This window comes from Protopterus annectens, chromosome 6.part0 (assembly GCF_019279795.1).
Source record: "Protopterus annectens isolate FY-2018-M chromosome 6.part0, PAN1.0, whole genome shotgun sequence".
NCBI classification, from domain to species: Eukaryota; Metazoa; Chordata; order Ceratodontiformes; family Protopteridae; genus Protopterus; species Protopterus annectens.
In genome coordinates, this window is record NC_056737.1 from 1689673864 (window position 1) to 1689698570 (window position 24707).

The following is a 24707-nucleotide window of genomic DNA, read 5'->3' on the forward strand; positions in this document are numbered from 1 at the left end:
CTTCATCACATAACTGACAGCATACATATGTATGTTCTTATCCCTGCATTACTTGAGACAAACACTGTGTGATCGGGTTCTATGTCATAGCCCTGAGATTGCCTGGTCTGCTGATATACCATTGCAGACTTATTGTTACAGCATTTGTATGGGAACACTGATGTGTTGGGGTTGGGGGAAGAACAGCACATGATCTGCTGGCATAGACAGTAGTGCAAATATCATGTGACCGCACTGTTTAACATCTCCCTTGATTGCTGTAGTGAATATTCCAACCAAGAGGTCTAGTGAGTATTACGGAACACTTACTATTTGACTGGGTATCTGGAGTCCCATGTTGATGTTACATCTCTCCAAATAGCCCACTATATTCCCTTGCATACATGGATCAGGTCCATACATATAATACCATATTATAGTACTCCTTACAAGCTGTGTGTAGGTGAATGACTTAACTTGCAAATGCAGCCATTGACAGAACTGTAGCTCTTTCTGATACAAACAGTACACAGCCAATACATGGATAGGTACAGGTTGTGTAGGTTGCCTGTAATAAATTTTAATATATGCATGTGAGTTGGAGTAAGGTCTCAGTCCCTAAGGCTGTAGGCTGTCAGTGCATGTGCTATGCGTTGTCTCTTAGCCAAAGCCAGGGCATACTGGGCACACCTATGTTTGCCTACAGGGAGATCATCAGGGGGTTTCTCCTCTGAGTCCTCCTGTGAGTGTGGCTGGGGTTATCTAGGCACTGATGGGGGGCTCTGTAACCCTTCCCTTTGTTGCTTCTGCTGCAGCTGTTTCTGCAGGATCATATTGTGTAGCATGGCATATATTGTGAATATCTGTGCACATGTAGCTGGAGAGTACTGCAGGACTCCACCAGATATATCAAGGCACCAGAAGCATGACCTCAGAAGCCCAAACACACACTTTATGATGTTCCTTGTTTGTGAGTGTGCCTCATTATGGCATTCTTCTGTGGATGTATGTACATTTTTGATGGGTGTCATCATCCACGGTTCCACTGCGTAGCCAGCATCCCCCAGTAAATGGCTGTGTGGGATGTCCCCCCTAGCAAACATCTGGTACAGCTGTGATGAGTGCCAGATATGGGAGTTATGATAACTGCCAGATGCCAGTTGATGGAGTGGTACCCCTTGCAGTTGACATAGATTCTACCCTCCTCACCGGGTGGTGCCTTGATGTGTATATGAGTGCAATCTGTATCACCCAGTACCTCAGGGCAGTGTGCTACATGGTAGAAGTATTGCATATTGCTGGACCTTGCCTCAGGGGTGAGGGAAAAATATGTGCTCACTGGCATATGGTAGTATGGCATCCAGGAAATGGTATTGTACCCTCGATGCTGATGCTTGTGAGACCCCCATCATGTTTCCAGTTGGTCTTTGGAAGGTACCTGTGGCTATTATCCTAAAGGCCACACATACCTTTGTTCCCACTGGGATGAGTTTACCTCTGTTGGCTCTTGGTCTGAGTTGAGGGCGGCAGAGCTTAGTGAGTTCTTGTAGTATGTCTCTGTCCACCCTGTAGTTCTCTACAATCTCCAGCTCATGTTACTCCTGGAAGGTTACCCTGGGCTTGAACACTCTTATCCTTCTCTGCGTAGACCTATTGTCAGCAACTGCAGCAGCAGCATTGACTTCAGCATCTAGCACATACAGATGTAGCAGACCTGTAGCAGCCCCTAGCATTCTTTCAGTTAAAATTCCCAAATCTGTACTCTAGTGGTGCAGAGTATGGGGGAAAATCCGATTGTAGGGTGTATGCATACTTTATAGTGCTCTGCTGTAGTTGCTGACTGTGTGATTGGCTACCTATGATGTGTTCCACCTGCCTATTATATCATTAACATCATTTAATGGCCCTAGTTTAAGTTAAACAGGGATTAAACCTAATTAATATGTCATTGCCTTTTAACTACACTCAGCACTATGGTGCATTGCGCAAACACATGCCCCATAGGTAAACAAAGCTTAGCTGTCAGTGGACACACTCTCCCTCAGACTTCCTCACTCAGCATAGTAGCTCACCATGTAAATACATGGAAACATGGGCCTTGTAGGTAAACAAAGCTTAGAAATCAGTGCAGACCCCCCCCCCCCCAGACTTCCACACTCATCATGGCGGTGCACCACACAAACAGGTACAGCTAAGCTCAAATCAGCTTAGAAGTTATTGGGCACACCCTCCTTTGATGTCAGCCATCTCTTGTGTGGACACCAACACGGTTCTGTGCCTACACAGAGGGGATATGTGGACACAGATATCCATTTGCCCTTTTCAGTAACTCCACTTCATTTGCATAGGGGTCTGTGCTCAGACCCTGGAAACAACATGGTTCAAAGCCCTACCATGTTAGCAACTGCACCAATACACAATTGCAGATACTCCACATAGGGTCCTGTAATACATTTATGTCACATAATATTACTTTTGTTTTTCCAGGGTATTTTATTTGTTTATTTATTTATTTATTTTTATGAAGCATGTTTGAGCACTGCGGCGCACTGTGCAAACTTATTTTAATTTATTTCTCTTATGTTTTCAGACACACAGTGGATAGTTTTGCTCATATCTGTATGTGCTATGCCATTTCTGTCCATCTACCTACATTTGTATAGCCCCTTTTGTCTGTCTACATTCCTGTACACAGACATTTTCTGTGTACACTATGGGCACTGGCACAGAGTTGACAGAGTTGCCTATCTGCTTGCTGGATCACTTTACCTAACTCATTTGCATGGAATTCACCTGCTTATGAGGTGATTTGCATGACACCAATATTTCCATATTGGCAAATTCATGTGCGAACCCCAGCTGTGTTTACTGAATTTAAAACCTGCTTACTTTCATGTAAGTAGCATGGCACGGTGCCTAAACAGAAAATGAGACCATGTAGGCTTTATTAAATTCCCCCCATTAAGACTTATAGATGGTGGAAAAAAACATTTTACAAGTGTAAACATAGTCTAGTGAATAAAGACATTTTGTAAAAGTTAATACATTGTCTGGAAAAGTCATTCAGTAGTATTTTGAAAAGTCTGCATAGTAATGCAGTCATTGTTGATGTTACAATAAGGCAGAAATACAGATTATTTTGAGCAAAGGAAGATGGTGAACATAGTTCAGTATACATATATACATTTCAGTGGACCAGTAGTATTGATATAAACTTCATCATTCTCTATGATACTTTGTAGCTTACACTTCCAGAACTTCACAGCTACTTCAGTATTGTAATGTTTGCACAATCCTCAGTACAACAGTCTTGCCACATTATTATACCTTTCAGTATACAAGCCCTTTGCCATTAGTGTTTCACACCTAGAAACAAGATGTGCGACTGATTCTCCTTAAGTATTCCTGCATCCGATTCTGATTGACATGAGGTTGTTCCAGGAGTTCTCTGTCCTTGCAACTACATTTATGCCTTTTCCACACTTCTTGCCTTCTTGTCTGATCCTTCTCCTTATATTCTTTCTATTGTTTTTTGTCACATTCAGTTCCTGCCCAATTTTTGTCTACTTATGGTCTAATTTCCATTTCCACTTGACACCGATATGATTCTGCTAAACTAAGCAGGGGAGTAATCTTAGATTTGTGCTCTTCATATTTCAAAACTTTCAGTGTGTTTGGATCTGATGAGGTCAGTAGTTATGTATGCAGTTCTAAAATTACATGTATATTGATGTAATCAGTTTCAAGGAGGACCATAATGAGTTACATATAATCTTGGTATATACTGATTCTTATATATTATTTGATAAACGTGAAGCATTTTTCTTGTTTTGTTCTCCAATTGATCCAATACCTTTTGGGGCCAATGAATCTCTCCAAAACTGTAATTTAGAACAGGAAAAGCACATTGGCTTATAGTTTGAACTTTGTCCATAGATGTCACGATTGTTTTTAGAATTAATTTTAGTCTTCCAAAATATTCCTTACTTTGTTTTGTTCATATTTGTTTTTGTTTTATTGTTGATCCTTCATCAGTTCCCAAATATTTATATACTCCCACCAGCTCAAGTTCCTTTATATCACATTCCTTTTCCAGACTGATATTTTCCTTGGAACTGCAACTTTCCTGCTTTAAATGTTGCTTTTTTGTATTCATCATCTGAGAAAGTATTGACCACTTCCAGTTGTGCTTTCAGCTCCTCATTCGATGAACTATACAGTTTCAAATCATCCACAAAATGAAGATGAGAAGTCATTACACTTTTTGTTGTCTGGGAGCCAAATTGTAACCATGACCTAATCTGTTAAGTAGACAGTTTAATGGGTTATGGGCAAGACAAAAGAGCAGCGGTGACAAAGAGTCATCCTGGAATACCCCTGAGATAATAATCTGCCCGTTATCATTTGTGAGCTACAAAAGGGTTTGCCATTGTTTCATGGTAATTTTAATGTAATGGATCAGTGTAGGGTATATCTTATACATGTGTACACACTCCTTTATCCATGAACGTGGGATGATGTCAAAAATGCTTTTCCATAATCCATCCATGCCATACAGATTCTTCCCCTTTTTTACAATTTTCCATTATGACTTTATTGAACACCAAATGATCCTTTATTCTATATGGCTTTCTTTTGTTATCCTGTTGCCATGATTGCATTTTCTTCTAAATGACTATAAACTCTTATCAACATCAATTCCAGTGTATAGTTTATACATCATTGCAAGGTAAGTTATTGGTCTGTAGTTTTTAAGATAGTTTGCAGGTTCATTCTGAAGGAGAGATATTGTTTTTCCTCTTGTTAACCAGGTTTGTGTCTGTTCAGGGCGTGCATATAAGTAGTTCTAACTCAAGGCTAAATCTTTGTGTAAAGATGTTAATACTTTTAGCCAGAAGTTAGGTACTGCATCTGGGCCTGGGGTTTTGCAGTTAAGAGCTTTTCTTAATTTTGTTTCAACTTCTCTGGTTGTTATTGCATCCCATTTCATATCTTGCACATTTGATCTTCTTACTTTTTCTTTTACTTCTCCTATCCCTTCCATATATTTCTTATGTTCCACACAGTCTTCATAGAGATTTCTCCAAAATGGGTCTGTTTCTTCTTTTATTGGTGGTATTTCTATTACTTTTGCTTTGTTTCCAAATTCTCTATAAACTTTTTTGGGTCATCAATGCATTGCTTATTTCATACTTTTCCTTTACATGTATTGACATATCTTATAGGTTTTTTACCTGTGCTGATATCTTTAGTTTATTATTTCCAAGTGTACAACAGATCCTTATCTGTTCTAATACTGCATGTTGCTTTTATCATGTCTATCTTTCTAAAAATGTTTGTTGATCTGTTCCCTCTTATATATTGTTCTAACAGTGGCTCTTCATGTCCTAATGGCTTTATAGTTTTTTTTTGCTGTTCCATACTTCCGTATTGACATTTGATTTCGTCCCTTTCTTTCCATTCCTTTCCCTTATTGCCCAGTATTTTTGTGGTAAGACTTTATCATGAATTTCTGTTAATAGTCATGATTACTGTGTTCATTTGTTTTATCAGATTTCTAACATTTTGGGTCTTACTGACTTTTTGTAATCTATTTCTTTCATCAGTCATAATATGTTTATTCATCTCTATTTAATCAAGAAACTTTTCCTTAGATCATTTTCTTCTAAACTGAAGGCACATTCTTTATTCTCCATTTCATGTGGGCATTCTACAGAAAGTTCCAGAACATCTTCCTGTGACTTATTCTCTTCAGCTGCATCCTCCATCATCTGTCACTCTTTCATACGATAACTCACTGGCTTATCACTCCACAGCATTGACTGCATCAGAGTTGCCACCCTTTCCTGCGCCTTCCCTTGCTGTGCAACTCCAAATGAACCTTTGTACTGGGTTCCTGCTGATGGCTTCAAAGTATCTTCATATGATAGCTGATCAGATGCTGCCTGTTCCACCTGTTTCTCCTTAATCTGGGGACTCATTGTTCTATCATGCTGTGTCATTACCAGAGCTGGATTTTCTACATTAAATCCTTCACTTTGCGGGTATTCCATAACTTCAGTTTCTATTTGTTTAACTTGTACTTTATTAGTCTTCTGTTTTTTGTTCCCCATTTTTGATCTTTTTTTGTATTGTGAAATTTCCTTTATCTGGGTGCCTTTGCCTTTATTTCTCTTCAGTATCTTTGGAGGTGCTTTTTTGTATTGATTAGTTCAGCTTTCTCCTTTACATTAATATTATACCATATCAGATCTCTCTTTCTTTGCCATGCCCATGTTTCTGTTTTATACCTTTCAAAAATCTCCAGATTTTGTTCATTATATTTTGTACTTCCTCAGGTACTTCTTTTTCCAAATGACCCAAGGTTTTTTGGTCTATATAATGCTTTTCCTGAATCTGTTGTATTAATGAACACACATTTGTATTTGAAGCTTTTGACAGTTTTATCTTGTGCAAGTATTTTTCTTTCCTATAATTTCTTTCTTAATCTTTTTATATATCTTCTATTTGGAAAATCTGGGCTTCTTGCATAATAGCAACATACATAATTTCTTTCTTATCCCCAGTAGTCCACTCTATCATCTTTATGGCTCTTTTATTGCCTGTCAGTTTTTGTGTTTTTTGTGAACTACTACTTCCTTCTATAATTGGGGGGGGGGCATTCTACCCCTGAGCCTGGCCTAACCCCATTGTTGGAATGTTTCTTTCTCTTGAGGATTCCAAACTGTTATTTTATTTCCAGTCCAGGCAAAAGTGTGGCTAACAGGATTGAGCACTTTTTTATCTTGGGAGTTGTGAACCCAGATATCTTTTTAATTTTTAATCTATTTCTGTTCATGACATATGCTGTATAAAATACAGTCTATATATCAGTGTCATCTTGGAGAGATTTTGTGAAAACATGGTCTACCTCATGAAGGTACTTGCCAAGACTTGTGGATGAATTCAGTTCCACCAATACTACTCTCATTTGCTTGCTGATATCACCATCCCTCCATTCAGACAACATTATTCTCTGCTGTATCTTTAAGAAGTGTTTCAAGGACTGAATGTGCAAATAAATAATCCGCACATGCTAGCTTCAGTGCCATTTTGAGAGTGCAGCCAGAGAGTGAGCATGTATGAGTGTAATAGCTAGTTTGTTTATAAGTTTATCAAAGTTAAAGTTATTAAGCCCTATTCATGATGAGTTTGCACATAATAAAGCTGCTTGAATAGAACCCACAAAGTCTTGTCTATTGTATCCTGACTAGACGAGTGACATGATGACAGAAATGGGATTCCAGAGAGACTGATATTCAGAGCTATGAGGTGCAGAGATAATAGTGAATGTAAACTAAGAGAAACGAGCATGAAGAAGAGCCAGAAAAGAACCAAAGTAAATGAAAACTTGCACAAACAGTTTATTTTATAAAAAAGATAAAATGGAGCATTACAAGGGCACAAACCATACTACTAAACAAGCGAGAGGCACAAAAGGTTTATTGATTAAACAAAATGCATAAGATTAAGACATTTGATAAAACAATTGTCAGAAAAGCACATAGAGGGTCAGATATTACCTCAGAAAAGCAGAATGGGCATGTTTAGAGTAAAACGAGTACAAGAAAAGTACAATAGGCATGAAAAGAGATTAAATGAGCAAAACAATATAATAAGGGCAAAAAGGGCACATTAAGTGTAAATAAAGCAAGGTGACTGCATGTTTTTGGCAAAGTGCTGTGTTTTGGCATAACTGCTATTTTGTATTGTATTTAGGGCATAACTAGAGTTATTCGAAGTATTTCAAAGTGTGTAAAAGTATTTACAGTGTGTGCTTATTACTGTGCATTTATTCCAAAGAGTTTGTTTGCATGCAAAGAGCAACTATTTCATAAAGTCCAGTCAAAATACAGCCATTTTGAAATGTTTCTTGTGCTGGGTCTATCTACTCGCAAACTGCTGCCATTACAGAGTGTTTCTGCACTGTAATGATTTATTTAGCAAAGTACCACCATTTTGGGGAAGTTTCAGTGTGCTGTGTGCTGTTTATTCGCAAAGTGCAGTTATTCGAACTGTTTCTTACTCTGAGCTTCTTCTGCCCTGTTCATTTGCACAATGCAGTTATTTTGAGATGTTTCTTACACTGATAAGAGGTGATTTCTTATAGTTCAGTGATTTCAAGAATATTACAGTGCCTGAGCGACTTATTTTGCAAAGTTCAATGATTCAGAGGCTCATTGTGCTATTGGGCATAGCTACAAGTACTGGCATACATTTCTGGCATATGAATATGTGTGTATGTGCATATTTGCAAAACCCTTCACTGGTATGTGTTAATATGGCAGATGGATTTCAAAAGCTGTCACCACTTGTATTTGATCAGAATATTGCAGAGAACTGAAGAATATTTGAGCAAGAGTACTTTTTTTATACAAGCAGCTTATTGTGACAAAGATTCACACACTAGGGCATTCATTTTGTTAAACCTAGCTGGGTCAGAGGCCATTGAAAGAGAGCGTTCAATTGAGTATGCACCACCAGTATATGAAGGTGAAGGTGAAAACTATCATATTGTTGTACGGGCTGAATCAAAGGAAGGCCCTAAGTGTCTGAACCGCAAATTCAGGGAAATGTGTAACCCTCAGACAAATATCACATTAGAGAGGCATTTATTTTTACACAAAATATCAGAAACCAGGGGAAACTTTTGCAGCTTATATAAGTTACCTGAGGAACAAAGGTAAAATGTTTCAGTTTGGTGACTTAAAAGATGAGTCGATAAAGGACAGGCTTGTGTGTGGTATTAATAGTGCTGCTGTGAGAAAGATTTTTCTTCATGACAGTGATTTAACATTGATCAAAGCTACAGAGATTTGTCAAATCCATGAAGTTACAGAAAGACACACAAGTATGCTTGCAAGTGATGAGTATGGTTTCAGCAGGCTCCAGAGCAAATGTAGATAGCATGCAACAACATGGCAGGCAGAAGCAGGCCTAAGCACATTGCAGCCACAGACCCTGCTGGTTCACCAGGGAAACCACATAGTTTTCCAGCAAATTCTAAGAAAGAAGTATGCTCAGTGCAGTACAGGCATGAGTCAGCAAAACCCAAATCCAGCTTTATTGTTAACTGTTGCAATTGTAGTGCCAATCATGAGTCTAGAAGGGAGAAATGCTTAGAATTGGTCATCAGTGCCACAAGTGTAACAAATGGAAACATTTTCAAAAGTTCTGCAAATCAAGTAAACCTCACACAGCTATAAAGCAAGGTCACTCAAAAAAGCAAACTGACCAAGTAGAATTGCAGCAGTCTACTTTCTACATAGATGGCGTATCAGTAGCTGGTGAAAAGGTTGATGCAGTGAATTTGTTGACAAAAACTGAAGTGCTTTGTACTGTCCAGATCAATGGTAAATCCATTGAGCTCAAAGTAGACACTGGTTCAAAGTGTAATGTTATCTCAGCAGATACTTTTTCTAAAGTGAGAACTAATAAACAACTCAATGTGGCTAGTTGTGAGAAAGTTGTTGCTTATGGTGGTGAAGAAATTCAAACTGATATATCCAGATCTTGCATTTTGTTCACCCATGTTCCGCATCTACCAAAAGAAGGGTGAGAGGGCTAGTATTTTGACTTTCTCTAGCAAACAACATTGACAATGTACTTTCTTCTTGTTCAATATGCAATAGTACTAAACTGCATTTGCAAAAAGAACCACTTCAGCTAAGTCAAGTTCCTGAACTACCTTGGTCAACGGTAGCCACTGATATATTCAAGTGGAATAATCAGCATTACTTTGTATTGGCAGACTCTTATTCGAACTGGTTGAGATTGATTTACTACCTAATCTAATGCCCACTGCTGTTATTACTAAGTTGAAATGTCATTTCTCATTTCATGGTATTCCACACAAAGTTATTTCTGACAATGATATGCAATTTACTAGTCATTTGTTTCAGAAATTTTCAAAAGAATGGGACTTTGTATTGTAAAGTAATTACTTGAGAGGTCAAAGCGTGACAAAACCAACGTCTTTTTGAATTTACTTAATCTCAGAAACATACCCCATGATGATATACTTGGCTTGCCTGCTCAGAGACTTCTGTTTAGGCAAACCAGAACAACATTGTCTATTAGTTCCAGTTTGTTGAGGCCTAAATCTAAGAACAACAAGGCAATTAAAGCTCAAATATTCAGAAAGTGTTCTTTCCAGAAGTTCAGCTATGATAAATTGAGCAAATTTCTTTGTCCATTGAAAGAAGGAGATACAGTGAGGATACAAATGACGAAAAGTTTCGACCGAATTGGTCAAGTAACAGACACATATACCAAGCCAAGATCTTACTTTGTAGAATCTGAGAGTGTGGAGTACAGGAGAAATCTTCTTCCTGTATCAGAATTGATATCACAACATTGTTTCTGTGATATAGACTCTAGATCTCAGATCAATCCAGACAATGATCCTGTTGCAGAACGTGCCTTAATTTCTACTTCTATTCCTGATGATGTTCCCGATGTCCCAAAAATTGAACATTCAGCAGAGAAAGTCCCAGTTGCTAAATCTGATTCTAATTTCTATGTCACATGATTTGGTCGTATTTCCAGACCTAGTATGAAATACACAGCAACCTAGACATAATTGTCTGTATGTATTTAGTTCTGTATAACTGCATGACAAAAAAATATTTATACTTATTGTATGTCAAATTATGTTGTCAACATTGCATAACTTATTTCTCAAAGAGGGAGGTTGTAGACTAGACCATGTATGCTGTATCTTTAAGAAAAGTTTCAAGGACTGAACATGCATATAAATAGTCCGCACATGCTAAATTCAGTGCTATTTTAAGAGTGCAGCCAGAGAGTGAGCATGTAAGAGTATAATAGCTAGTTTGTTTATAAGTTTATAGAAGTTAAAGTTATTAAGCCTCAATCCTGATGTGTTTGTACATAATAAAGCTACTTGAACAGAACCCACTGAGTCTTGTCTACTGTACCCTGACTAGAAGAGCAGCAAGTATTGTTTCAATCTTTGATGTTAGCCAAAAGTGCTCTTTGCATCATCTGCAATGTACCCAGTAATGACTCCTTCTGCAATCCGTATGGAGTTACATGTAATGGTAACATATCTAAATATGATTATAGATTATTTTTTATAACACTTGTTGCTCCTACTACTACTAGAACTGTCTGGGTATCTTTCTTCTACATCGCTTTTGTTTCTACCTGCAAATCCTGATATTTTATGACTTTGTGTCACTGGCTTTAGTGACTTCAATGATCAATGCTTCTTTTTACTTCTTTTCATGGACCACTATATCTGTTTTTCTCTTATCTATCTTTTGAACTGTTGGTAATGAGTGATCCCATGTGATGTAGACTTCATCATTTTCTATGATTCTTTGTGGCTTATGTTTCCAGTGTTTTTCAGCTACTTCAGTATTATAATCTTTGCACTATTCCCAGTGCAACAGTCTTGCCACATTATTATGCCTTTCAGTATACAGTCCTTCTGCCATTAGTATGCCACAACCAGCACCAATGAACTATTTTCAATTCAGTTTTACAAAACCTACATTTTTCTGTTACTCCCACATGTTCAATGGACTTTGTAAGCCATCGTGTACCTAGTCCACTCTCTTGGGCCACCAGTATTAACCTTTCAACTTTTGGTTTGAATTCACCTCTCTTTCCATACTTACAACTATATTTATGCATGTTCCACATTTCTTGCCTTTTCATCTGGTCCTTCACTTTATATTATTTCTTGTGTTTTTTGGCATATTTAGTTGCTGCCTGATTTTTATTTACTTGTCATTTGGTTTCCATTCCTGCTTGACACTGATATGCTTTTGCTAGACTAAGCAGGTAAGTCTTAATATTTATTCTCCTCATGTTTCAAAACTTTCCCTATGTTTGGGTCTTGTGCGGTCAGCAGATATGCAGTCCCATGACTGCAGGTCTTTACATGTAATCAATTTCAAGGAGACCCATACCTCTTTTCGAACGGGGAATGTATAATCTTGGAATGCTCTGATTTTTATGAATCATTTGATGAGCATGAAGCATCGTTCTTGTTTTCCTGTCTAAACTATCCAACACCTTTTGGAGCCAGTCAATTACTTTGAAATTATAAGTTAGGACAGGAAGAGCAAATTGGTTAATAGTTTGAACTTTGTTCCTAGATGTCAATACTGTTTTCAGGATTAATTTCTTCTAAAATATTCCTTACTGAGTTTTATTCGCATTTATTCATGTTTTACTGCTGATCCTTCATCGGTTGCTAAATATTTAGACACTCCCTCTTGTTCAAGTTCTTTCATATCACATTCTTGTCCCAAACTGTTTTCTTGGTACTGCATCTTTCCTACTTTAAAGGTTGCTTTTGCACATTTATCAAGACCAAATGACATTCTTATATCATCTGAAAAAGTTTTGAATACTTGCAGTTGTGCTTTCAGGTCCTCATCTGATGAGCTATTCAGTTTTCAATGATCTACAAAGAGAAGATGAGAAGTCTTTACACTTTATTGCTTTGTGGGAGCCAAATTATAGCCATGACCTAATCTGTTAAGCAGACAGCTTAATGGGTTAAGGGCAAGGCAAAAGAGCAGTGGTGACAGGGAGTCACCTTGGAATATCCCCTGTGAATTTCTATCCCTGGAATAATAATTTGCCCTTTATCATGGCTTAACTGCATAGTGGTTTGCTACTCTTTCATGGTCACTGTGATGTAGTTTATCAGTGTAGGGTGTATATCTTATATATTTTTAAACACTCTTTTATCCATGAATGTGGGATACTGTCAAATGCTTTTTTGTAGACTATACATGCCATACTTAGATTCTTCCCCTTTTTACAGTTCTGCACTATGACTCTGTTTCACTTTGATGGGTTGAGTATGCCTTGTTTCATTTTATCTAAATCACACAAAAACTCTAATCCATTCTTGTCCCTTTTGCATTTTACATTCCATTGTCCTGGGGTCAAATCTGGATCTCTCATCAAGAGCACATATTCCAAGCATGCTAAATGTTGTTTCTTCACTCGTGACTTCGGAAGTTTCATATTAGCCTCCGGTAATCAATGTAATGATGCAAGTGAAAATTAAGTCTTTCTTGAATAAAAGCTACTCCTTTGATCCATATGTTGCATCTTATCCATATTGTCAGTGGATCTCTTAAAATATGTACTACTTGTTCCAGAATATACCAGAGGTTTTTGTTACTTTAATCAGTAAATTAATTCCATCATAAGTATATTTGCTGGTTTGTTTATTAAAAGTTCCAGTTGCCGATGAATTCAAACTCCAAGTCTCTGGACCTTTTCTTTAACATTGTATGAAAATCTATAGTCTTTTGTTCATTTTCTCATAAATTTAGTCCCATTGAACCAGATCTTGTTAATTGCAGCAGAATTCATAGGATCATAGAATCATAGGAGGCTACTAGGTTATTGGCCCTAAGGCCTGTACAACCCTAGCCATGTTATACCCTTGTTCCCTTATGGACCAAGATATATAGTCTATATTTGCTTGTGAATCTAAGATCAGCACCAGCTGCCCTTGTCTAAGAGGGAGATAGGTGAAACCCCCCTGTGTAAATTTATGGTTTCCTATCCAACTGTCCAGGTTACGCTTAAATAGGGTCATTGCAGAGCTCTGTTTTACATGAATTGGGAGTTTGTTGCACAGCAGTGATAACCTCTGAGAGACATATCTGTCTTTACAGCATATCCTGTTAATATCACAGGCTAGGTTAAGATCCCTTGAGTGAGTGAATCTTGTCCCACTGGATTTGCAGATATGCAGCAGCTTCATCAAGGCAGGGTCTGAGACTGCTCTGTAGGCCAGCCACAAGTAATCTCTAAGCAGTCTATACGATACTGAGTAAAGTGATAGGGCATTCAGTCTGTCCATGTAGGTCATGTGTTGTAGGCCCTACATTTTATTGGTGAGAAACCTCTGTGGTCTCTCCAGTTGCTGCAGATGTGTGGTGAGGTACAAACCGAAGGGAGCATTGCACTCTATTACTGGTCTGATAAGAGCTAAGTACAGGAGAGTTATAACCTCCTTAACTTTGATGCTATACTCTTGCTTATGAGGTGTGCAATGTAGAAGGCCTTCCTAACTACTGTGGACACCTGATGATCAAAATTAAGGCTGCTATCAACTTTCTTTCCTAAATCTCTGACCACTGAGTTTGAACGTAGGGGGATATTATTAATGTTGTAATTAGCAGGGAGGTTCTCCTTTGCCGAAGAGGATGATAATGCATTTTTTGAATTTAGTTTAAGTTTGTGGCTTTGACACTAATCAGTTATCTGTGTAAACCCATTTTGTAGTATGTTGATATCTTTGGGGGATTCAGTGATTGCACCCAGTTTGCAGTCATTAGCAAACCTGGTAAGCCATTGGCCATCCATTTTCACCTGAACTTCTGAAAAATAGATACCAAACAGTAGGAGGACTAGCAAAGATTCCTGAGGGAACACCTCTGGTAACAGGTCTGCTAGTAGAGTTGGCATCCCCAATTTTGACTGTATGTGTTTTGTTTGTGAGCCAGTTGGCAATCCATCTAGTGAGTAAGAGTTAATCCACAGCTGAGTGAGTTTTTCAGTGATGCCCGAGTGAGGGATTGTGTTAAAGACCTTGGCTAGGTTGAGATAGGGAGTGTGAACTGTTGTGCCTTCATCCAGGGCCTTGGTGACATTCTCAAAGAAGTCCACCAGGTTTAGCAGGCAATATTTTCCCATAACAAAGCCAAACTGGGTCGGGTCAAGAGTTTGAAGGTCACCTATATCTTTGTTGATAAGGTCCATGATGATTCTCTCTATAGCCTTGAAGATAAGGCTGGTTAGGCTTATTGTCTATAATTCACAGGGTCAGTTGAGGGGCCCCCTTTGTGCAAGGGGATTACTGTTGCTGTTTTTCACTCAGCTGGGACAAAGCCAGTGCATAGACTGCGACTGAAGAGCGTGATCAGTGGTTCAACCAACTCCTGTTTTAGACCATTTAATAAGCAGCCTGGGATGTTGTCCAGTCCCAGAGATGCTGTGTTTTTGGCCTTGAAGAGTGTGACTATGACTTGCTGTCTGGAGATACTAGGCAGAGGACTGGTGACAGGTATGTCATGGGATAGGATCAGTGGGGACAGGGGGATGGAATTTTTGGCAAACCTGTCTGCTAGCAGGTTGGCGATGTCCTCACATTCAGTATAAGTGTTACCATCCACAGCTAGTTCAGCACTAAGCTGGGCTTTCCTTTTTTGATTTTGGATGTAGCTAAAGAATGCTTTGTGATTTTCCTTAGATAGGGATGTTAATTTAGTTTCATAATTAGCTTTAGAGAATTTTACAAGATGTCAAATCTGCTTATTTATGCTTTAGTGGGAGTTTTTCCTTTGCTGGGACCATTCCATCTTTTTTTTGACAGCTGTTTCTTTCTGTTATTGTATAACCTATTTATGCTGGATGTCCACCAGGATGGCTTATTTTTTTGTGAGGATCCTGATTTGATCCATTCCAGTATGGTGGAGTCTATACATTTATATAAGTGTTTATACAGGACATTTGTGTACATGTAAGTATAATGGTTATTGCTGTCAGTGGTAGCAGGGGTCTGAAACTATTGATGCCATCTCTTAGTAGGCTATAGTTTGTTTTGGAGAAATTGTTTGACTTCTTTGCCCCTGAGGGTGAGTCAGGTACAATCATTACTTCGAATAAGCTAATTTATGATCAGACTTTACTAGGGAAGGCCCCACATATGAGGTGGTGCAATGATCCCCCATGTTGGTGAGCACTATGTTAAGGATGTTATAGCCCCTTGTGGGGGTGCTGGCTATCTGCTCCAGAGCATTTGTGTTAACAAAGTCCAGGAACCTTTGGGTGATCATGTTTGTGCTCATATATGTTACCCAGTCAATGTAAGGATAGTTAAAGTCACCCATGACCAGGGTATTTGGCTGCATTGAAAGTGACTCAAGTATGTCATGTACAAATGCGGGCGATGTCATTACTGCAAATATATCTGGACAGGAACATATGTGAGAATTAAGGGTATTAAATACAACATAAAAGGAACATTTAATTGTGAAAGCCAAGGCATAGTATACATGGCCTCTTGTAGCCAATGTTCGGCTTTTTATTTAGGTAAGACGGAACGTCGCTTCAAGCAACGCATTTATGAGCATTTGTACAGTATAAGCAGAATTGCTAACACCGACGCGCTAGCTAGGCATATAGTAGAATACCAGTCCCATAGTTTCACATTTACAGTGTTAGAACAGGTACATAGGAACATAAGAGGAGGCCCATGGGAGCTTAAGCTCAAAGAAAAGGAATTAAAGTGGCAATTGTTGACAAATGCGCAAGTTTTTCCAGGCTTAAATGAAGCCTGCTCTATTAAATGTCTTTTAAAATTAAGAGCATTAGAGAGATGACATATTTATGTTCATCAAGTTTTTTAGTGAAGTCTGTTAGAAATATAAAATGGTCTGAATAAGGCTTTTTATTATTTTTGTTAATATTATACATTATATCTTATTTAATTATTGAGGAAGTTTTGTTTTTTTATTATAATCAATTTTTGCATATTTAAGAAGCATCTCGTTTAAGGTCAAACATATAAGTATAAATACATATATCTTTTATAAAACGAATTTAAGGGATGTAGTAATTACTATCATGTGGTTTTTATTTAATGCATTCAATTTGTAATTAATTAATTAAGTGGACTATAAAACACATTGCATTTTGGGAGTAATTAATGTCTGAAGAAGTACATGTAAAATTGTGTACGAAAGCGCTAACATTAAATTGTGTGGAATATTACTGGTTTGCTTTTTTGAGTTTATATGTTATATATTTTAACAGAATTCCTTGACTATTTTATATAATGCCTCTGGCTATTTTATTTTCATTTGGTCATCAAACAGGCTAGCAGTAGCCAAGGAAGACTGGGACCATCTCAATAAAATAGCAGCAGACCTGTGCATTGCAACCCCTTCTTATGCAGCACTCAGATACCAGCACGTCAGATATGATGTTAATCCCAGTTTGAGACTAGAATTCACAGACATCAGCTTCAGAGTGGGAGTTGTTACAAGCTGTATCATATCAATGTGCCATCTGCTATATCAATAAAAACTTTAGTTTTGTGCTTGATAGGGAGGATGATAACCTTGATTTGAAGACTAAATCTCAGAAAGAACATTTGATCAGTTTGTGGAAGCTGGGCAGGCATTTCCTGTTTGTGAAAAAAAGTCATGGCTCTTTTGTTTTTAATGTGAACCAAATCATTTGAAAGTAGATTTATTTCCCTGCAGTCTGGTCACAAAGTTTTAGAGACAAAGCATTGTAGGGAATATTAATAAAAGTATAGTGTGATCTATTCACAGAGGTGTTCAAGAATTATTTCCAAATTTCTGATCTACTTTTTCTGTGCTGTTCTTAACTGTGTACAGCTTCTTGCTTCTGTGGATTAATGATGATATGAAAGAACTGAAGTCTTATCATTAAAATAATAATAATAATAATAATAATAATAATAATAATAATAATAATAATATAGTCACAAAAATGCATAGTAGCATGAGAAAAATCAATTGTTGTTTTATAATCTACTACCGATACATTAATTTGCTGTGTGTAACTACTGTTGAATTGTATCTGTACCTTAAGCTGTAAATAATTTAATATAATAGTTTATATATTTCTTAGTTAAAAAGCCTTATAGAAATCATTGCATGACTTATTGTGATGCATTACATGTCATCATGTTTAAAGGTGACATCTTAAAATTAATGTATACATTTTTTTGAGACGCAGAATAATGTCTAAATGTTTAACCCAAAATCAATCTTTGTGATCTTAATTCTATATAAATCAAAATGGCACACTTGGCAGAGATTATTATTATTATTGCAGGATGCCCAACTTTGCATTTCAGATTGTTTTACAATAAAATACGATTCAGGGAACATTTTTGACTGTTTAGTTGTTTTAGCTCAACCATAAATGCAGAACTTCAAAATGAATCATAAAGAATGTTACTCTCTTAAAGCTACAGTGGAGTGAAATTATATAATCACAGTTTTCATTTGTACTTTCTTTCTTTCTTTTTTTTTTTTGGTTTAGATGAACTGCTTAAAGAGACTCCTTTCCCTTTTCGTACAGACACAGTAATGGCTCCATTTTCATTCAAAGAGTGGTTAGATGCACACAGGGCTGAAATAAAGGCTAAAAATGCTGTGGATATGTTTGGCGAACAATTTGAAACTAAGGTATTTTTTGTCCCTCTGATTGCTTGGTGTGACATATTTATGCATATTTCTTTAGAGTTCTTTACTTTTCACATTTGCCTTTCATTTCCACTCCTAAGCCACCATTTGCTTATATATATATTTAGCTCTTGAATCAGCAGTAGACATTAGAAAGATTACAACCATTGCTACTCATTCATAAGTGTAGTATTAACCATGAATGTTTCATTCCACAATTGCAAGAAACTTATTTCAATCTCTTCCTCCCCCTTCTAATCTTTTTGAAAATAGAATTCTCACAATGGGAGGTTGTGAAATGGTAGCTTTTATCAAATGTCAAAAACACTTTTACACATCTGCCTCCTGAGGTACCACCATCAGTGATGCAAAACAGGAGGAATACAGTTGCTTTCTGACACAAGCAGCATGCTATATTTACAGACATTTCTACAACTGCTAATAGACTGAATTTCCTTTTCTCCACTGTTATATGATCTTGAAGTTGGTATATCTAAGTTCAAGAGGCTGTGGGATGCCCCATCCCTCAGTTAGTGTAATTGTCTCTGCAAGCTGCATTCCATATTTGATGTAGGGAAGACCTGATGGTTGTGGGTTCTGTCATCATACCAAGCATTTGTAATCTTGTTGCAGTACTACCTCTGCACTGCAGCAATAAGGGGTTATTGTAACTCTGAGGACCCTTTCTTCTAAGACTTTTTTGCATAAGTTACCGATAGATATGGAAGGTTTTAAACTTCACATGGCTCTTGTTGAAACTAGACTGATTTATTTATTGATACAAACATATCACAAAATGTAAATGGTTATGTAGTCAAGTATATTGCATACTCATTACAAAGATCACATATATTTGCTATGTCTATTCCATGCAAGTCTTTTTTATCTTCTGCTTCATATTCATCCTTCCTTCTTATTATGGCTTTTATTTATCTTATTTCATTTTCTCCTATGTTTGCTATATAGAATATTTGAATAACTTCCATTCCCCATTTTCCACAAATACTTTTTAGTTCTGTTAATGTAACTTCTGCAAACCCCTATTTTGTCTTCAATCTAGAAAAAAAAAAAACATCTAATAACTGTAAAACAGTATTTCAAACAGCAATATTAAAAAAAACTGTTTATTAGATTCAGATGGAACAGTTGTTCAGATATTAAGTATGCTTTCTGAGGTCAAACAAGCAATAAAACTATTGACATTTTAGTATTGCGCATTTAGGTGTAGCTATAAGAGCAAGAGGAAGAATTGTCCAGTAATGTTAGCTTTTTAGAAGTTGTGATAGAAACATTCATATCTCAACCTCTTTTATGGAATAAATGAGTGTGCAAATGCAACTAAATGCCACCAAAGCAAAACTTAAATACTAAGTGCTTGTTAGTACTACTAAAACTGAAATAATTAATGTGGGGGAATCACAGAACAAAAGCAGTGTAACTCAATGAACAGTCAGAATGTAAGCTCAGAGTTAGCAAAACAAGGGTTGAATTTAAACAAGATACAGGCGTAGAGTGTAAAATGTTGTCTTAGAATTGCTTTCCAACATTGAGGCAGACACTGAAAGGGAAACAATGTGCATGTTATTAACTTATTTAAAATACCAAGTACCAGATTTTGATGCTGTTGACATGTGAATATAAACACACAGAGTAAAAAACAAATCTCTTTAAGGTATTAGCACGCTGAATTTAGGAGACCATTTACCCAGTAAGTTGAGTGTTTGGCTTAACAGGATTTGAAGTCATCAAACTATATTCATAGAAAGCAAGAACAGACTCAAAGTTTATAGGATTACTTACCAGTTGTACAGACATCTTGAATATTTCATAGAACTATTAAAATTGCACGATTGTGTTAATTTATTTACAAACTAGGGTAGTTTGCAAAGAGAATATCATATTCAAATAATGCCAAATGATAATTCATTCATTGATGCTTGTTATAGCCATGCTTGACATAGTATTTAAGATCTTCACCTCCTAAGTACTAAGTATGGGGTTCAATACTGACCTCCAGCTAATACCTGTGTGGAGTTTGCATGTTTTCCATATGTCTTTGTGAGGTTCCTCCCACCTCATAAAACCAATAAATGGAGCCATGGACATCAGCACAAGTGCTAGGGTGCCTATTAGGGGAAGAGTTGTGTAGACCAACAGCCATAGGCATCAGCCGTGGTGCTCAGTATCATCTATATAGGAGAAAATGTATCATAAGCTGTACTTCATGTCAGGTATAGCTACTCAATGGTGTAGTAATGGCCTGTAAATGATTTGGTTATCTTGACTACTAAAAATGAGCATGATTATTTGCTAGTCATGAGTGGGTTGAAGACTTGATTTATACCAGGAATGGATACATAACAACTATGGGAAGGGTCTTGGTTAATGTGGGTCTGCTATAAAGCCAAGCAGTCCAGGATCAATAAGCTACTGACAAACCCTGTATCCAGTTGCCCATCCTGGGTTACCTTGGATAGCCATGTTGAGTGAAAGCTAGAAATAAATCAAATCAACCTTCCAAAAATGAAATAAAGATCACTACACTCAGTATAGGTTCACTGACAGGAAGCCGGTTAGATGTGGATGCTATGATACTAATGATGAGACTGGACATTATGTGGATCCAAGAGTCAAAATGGAAGGCCATTGCAGCAAGGCCAGTTTGTTGTGGATTCAAAGTCAGTTACTAAGGGAGGGGGGAGGCAAGCTAGAAGTGGTGTGGAAATTATTGTGAGGGAGAGTCTTCTGAAGACAGTGAGGTATGTCTTCAGAATCAGCAACATAAACATGGGAATCTGACTCTATTGTAAATATACTGCAGTATTCATAACTCAGCATATACTCCACCTGTGATGGCAAAGAAGAGTGTGCATTCAGGCAGCAGTTGTAAGACTTACTAGATAAAGCAGTACAACATCAATTGGTGTTGATAATGGGGCACTTGGGTGCTAATATCTGAACAGACAAATAGGATATGAGGACTGCCTTGGTCCACATGGGTGGGATAACAAAAATAAAGAATAAACGGCCATTCTAGACTGTCTGGCAAATGGCTTTGATGGTGGTCAATACATGGAAAGAGAGACAGTCACAAGACCTCATAATGGAAAGGGTAACATGCAAGTCAGATAGACTGCTCTTTGAAAGGATAATACATTGAGGTAAAATCAGAGATTGCAAAGTCAACTCTGTGAAACATTTACCCCACAGCATAATCCACTGGTAGCCATAATCAGCTGCAAGCCATGGTAAGAGAAGGTACTAATGTTAACAGAGGCTAGGCTAAAGACTTGAATATTGGCAGGAGTGAAAGCACAAGAGATCAAGGACATACACAGAGCTCTAGCATTTCAGAAAGAAAAGGAGATAGTTGGAGTGAAAAATTAATTACATCATCTCAAAGCAACATGTGTGAAGACTATAAAACTGACATGTGGTCAACCCATGTATGGAAAGAAGATATGCAAGGAAAACAGGTGGTGGAATACAGAAGTCCATGAAGTTATAAATAGAAAGAAGAAATGCAGGAAAACTGATAGATAGAAAAGATGAAACAGGCTAGAAATGAATTTCTTGTTGGCTAACAAAGATGCTAAGAAAGCAGTTACAATAAAAAAGAATAATGTATCAGAGACACTCTACCATCTACTGGAAATGCCTGATGTCACAAAGAAACTATCAGGTTACAAGGCAAAGACAAAGTTAAAGAACATAAGTGATCAGGTAACATCTATGAGGAATGCCAGAAATAACCGGCTTACCACTCCACAAGATGTCATAAGCAGATGGAAGTAGTGCTTCCAGTAGCTTTGCAGTGAAGAAAAACTCACAGAAGCTGTACTGCCCCATACACAGCCTGAAATTAAATAGGAAGAAGACCCAACCTAGAAGAAGTAAGAACAACATCAACGAATTTGAAGTTAGTGAAATCAGCAGGCTCAGATGAGGGCACGGCAGATATGATCAAGATGTTGGGTAAGATATCGAAGAAATGTCATCTGGTGGTCCTCATAGCAGTATTGAGAGAAAGGTGTATCCTGGATGAGTGAAAAATATGCATTCCGGTGCCAGCGTACAAGAGCCATTCACAACTGTGGGCAGTATAGAGTTATCAAATTCCTCTCACATTACAAGATAATGCTTGAGAGGGTGATTCATAAATGAATATGCAAAGTAGCAGAAAATAAGATGGGAGATGAGCAGTACAGATTCAGTTCAGGATGCAGCACAATTGAGCTGATGTTGTGGAGAAGTAACTAAAGAGGAGAAAAGATTCCAACAGGCCAGTCTTAGACTTGGAGAAAGCATATGATAAGGACCCAAGAAGACTGTTTTGAGCAGTCCTTTGATGGTTTCATGTCCACAAAGCACTGGTAGAATTAGAGCAAGCTATGCACAAGGACCGATTGACACAAGTATGAACAGAGGTTGGACTTCAAGAATGATGGGAGAGGGTCGGCTTCAATGTTCAACTCTGAGCCCACTAAAGTTTATACTGGTGACGCCCAACATTAGCAAACAGGCCAAGATAGATCAACAAACCTGCTGTATGCAGTCAACGTGGCATTACAAGCAAACTGCCTCAACAAACTTCAGAAAATGATAGAGGAATTGGATGAAACTGAAAGCAGACAAAACAGTTATCATAGCAGCAAATGGGAGAAACCAGAAGAAGCTGAAAATTTTATAGAAGGGAAAATAGTGGAACAGTTTAACAACTTCAAGTATGGATGGCTGTGGAGAAGGAGCATCTGAATGAGAAGATCAAAGCTAGAATTAAAGGAGATGCAACCAGCTGACACTGACTGTCATGCATAGCATGCTACAGAAGAGTGCCAAACATGCCAAAAAGTAAAGTGTACAAAACAGTAGTGCAACCAGTACTTCTGTATGACACAGAGATCTGGGCAGTGAAGGCAAGGCAAGTGAGGAAGCTAGAGGCAATGGAATTGAAGTGCCTGAGATGTGTGCTAGGATATACATTGTGGGACAGATGTAGAATTGATGACATCAGAGAATAGGAACAAGTATCTCCAGTTGCAGAAAATGTGAAGGAGAACAGATGCCTGTGAATCAGGCACATTTGCAAGAAAGCAGAAGACAACCTGTTGAAGACAATTTGTGAAAGGTAGGAAGAAGGCAAGAAGACACAAGAATGTCAGGCAAAGAGATGGATGGATCATGTCAGAGAAAATCTGACATAATCAGGCATGTCTCTCAAAGATGGCAGGAGAGTGGTATAGAATTGAAAGAGGTGGTAACAGTTGATGCTGTACCTGACTCCATGTACAAAATGGTAAAAAGGAAGTTGATGATGATGATGATGATGATGATATTTGCTCCAAAGAAAGTACCAGTATGTCTTAAGAGTAAAAATGAGTAGAAGTGAAATGAATGGACAATTTAAGTTTCTTTATGAAATCAACAGTGCCAATAATAATGAGTGAAGAGTATTACCCCTCTTGTAAAGCAAGATAAGATTTTCATTTGCATTTGTCTAGAAAACCTGAGTGAAGTGACTAAAAGAGACAGATCACTGATCATCGTTTATAGTGGGGAACATAGTCTTATCTATGACAGATGTGAATTATTTTCTTTATTTGATATAAAACAGAGATTCTGGTATGGAAAGCTGCAGTTATTATGGCTGTATGAATATACACTTACACAGACTTCATCTTTGTATCTCAACTATTTCAGACAGCAAGTGCAAAGAAACTTGAAGACTTAAAAGGTGTGAAAATAATTAGTGACCTGTTAGTGTACTTTAGATGCAAGAAGAACATGACAAGAGACTGATACCATTCCTAAACATGCTATAGTATAGTTTTAAATTAGATGTGTTTGGGTGTAAAATAAGCCGGAAATATACAGGTCACGTTGTAACATCAGGTAGACTAAAGCCAGACTAAAAGAAAGTCAGATGCCAAAGAATATCTGATTTATCAGTTGCCTATCATTCTGCTGTACAAGAATATAATTTGTAATTCAAGGTATTTTTTAAGTATAGTCACCACAAAACTTTTCATTGCATAATTCATAAGGATACAATAGCGTGTGTATTATTTCAAAGGAGCAACGGACCAAATGCAACAACTAGGAATTATCACATTAGCAAATTCCATATCCAGAAGAAAAGCAGGCAAGTAGATTTTTGGTAATTATGGGGTATCTTGCAATATTTATACCTAGTGTGTCTGAAATAACTATGCATCTTAGAAAACTGTTGTAACAGGTTATGACCCGAAAATGAACTATAAACAGAAAAGGAGAAATGATTAGGAAACTAATAAGAAAAATATGTACATTAGTGTTTTGTTATGAGTAGATGCCAGTCAGCATGGTATATGAGCTGTTATCTTACAGGAAAATATAACAATGGGATATAGTTCAAGAGCATTTACTCCTGCACAAATGAGCCATGCTCTAATAGTGAATGCATTGTTAGTGATAGTGTATGGATAT

At 37.4% G+C, this 24707-nt stretch overlaps 1 protein-coding gene across 3 annotated transcripts in view; it reads left to right on the top strand.

The window, feature by feature from the left end:
- The window catches only part of HAAO (3-hydroxyanthranilate 3,4-dioxygenase), an 808952-nt gene that overhangs the window by 498426 nt on the left and 285819 nt on the right, over positions 1–24707 (top strand). For all 3 annotated transcript variants that reach the window (XM_044075085.1, XM_044075086.1, XM_044075087.1), the window contains exon 7: positions 18100–18245. In XM_044075085.1, coding sequence (XP_043931020.1) covers positions 18100–18245 — 146 coding nt within the window. The remainder of the gene's footprint in view (positions 1–18099; positions 18246–24707) is intronic.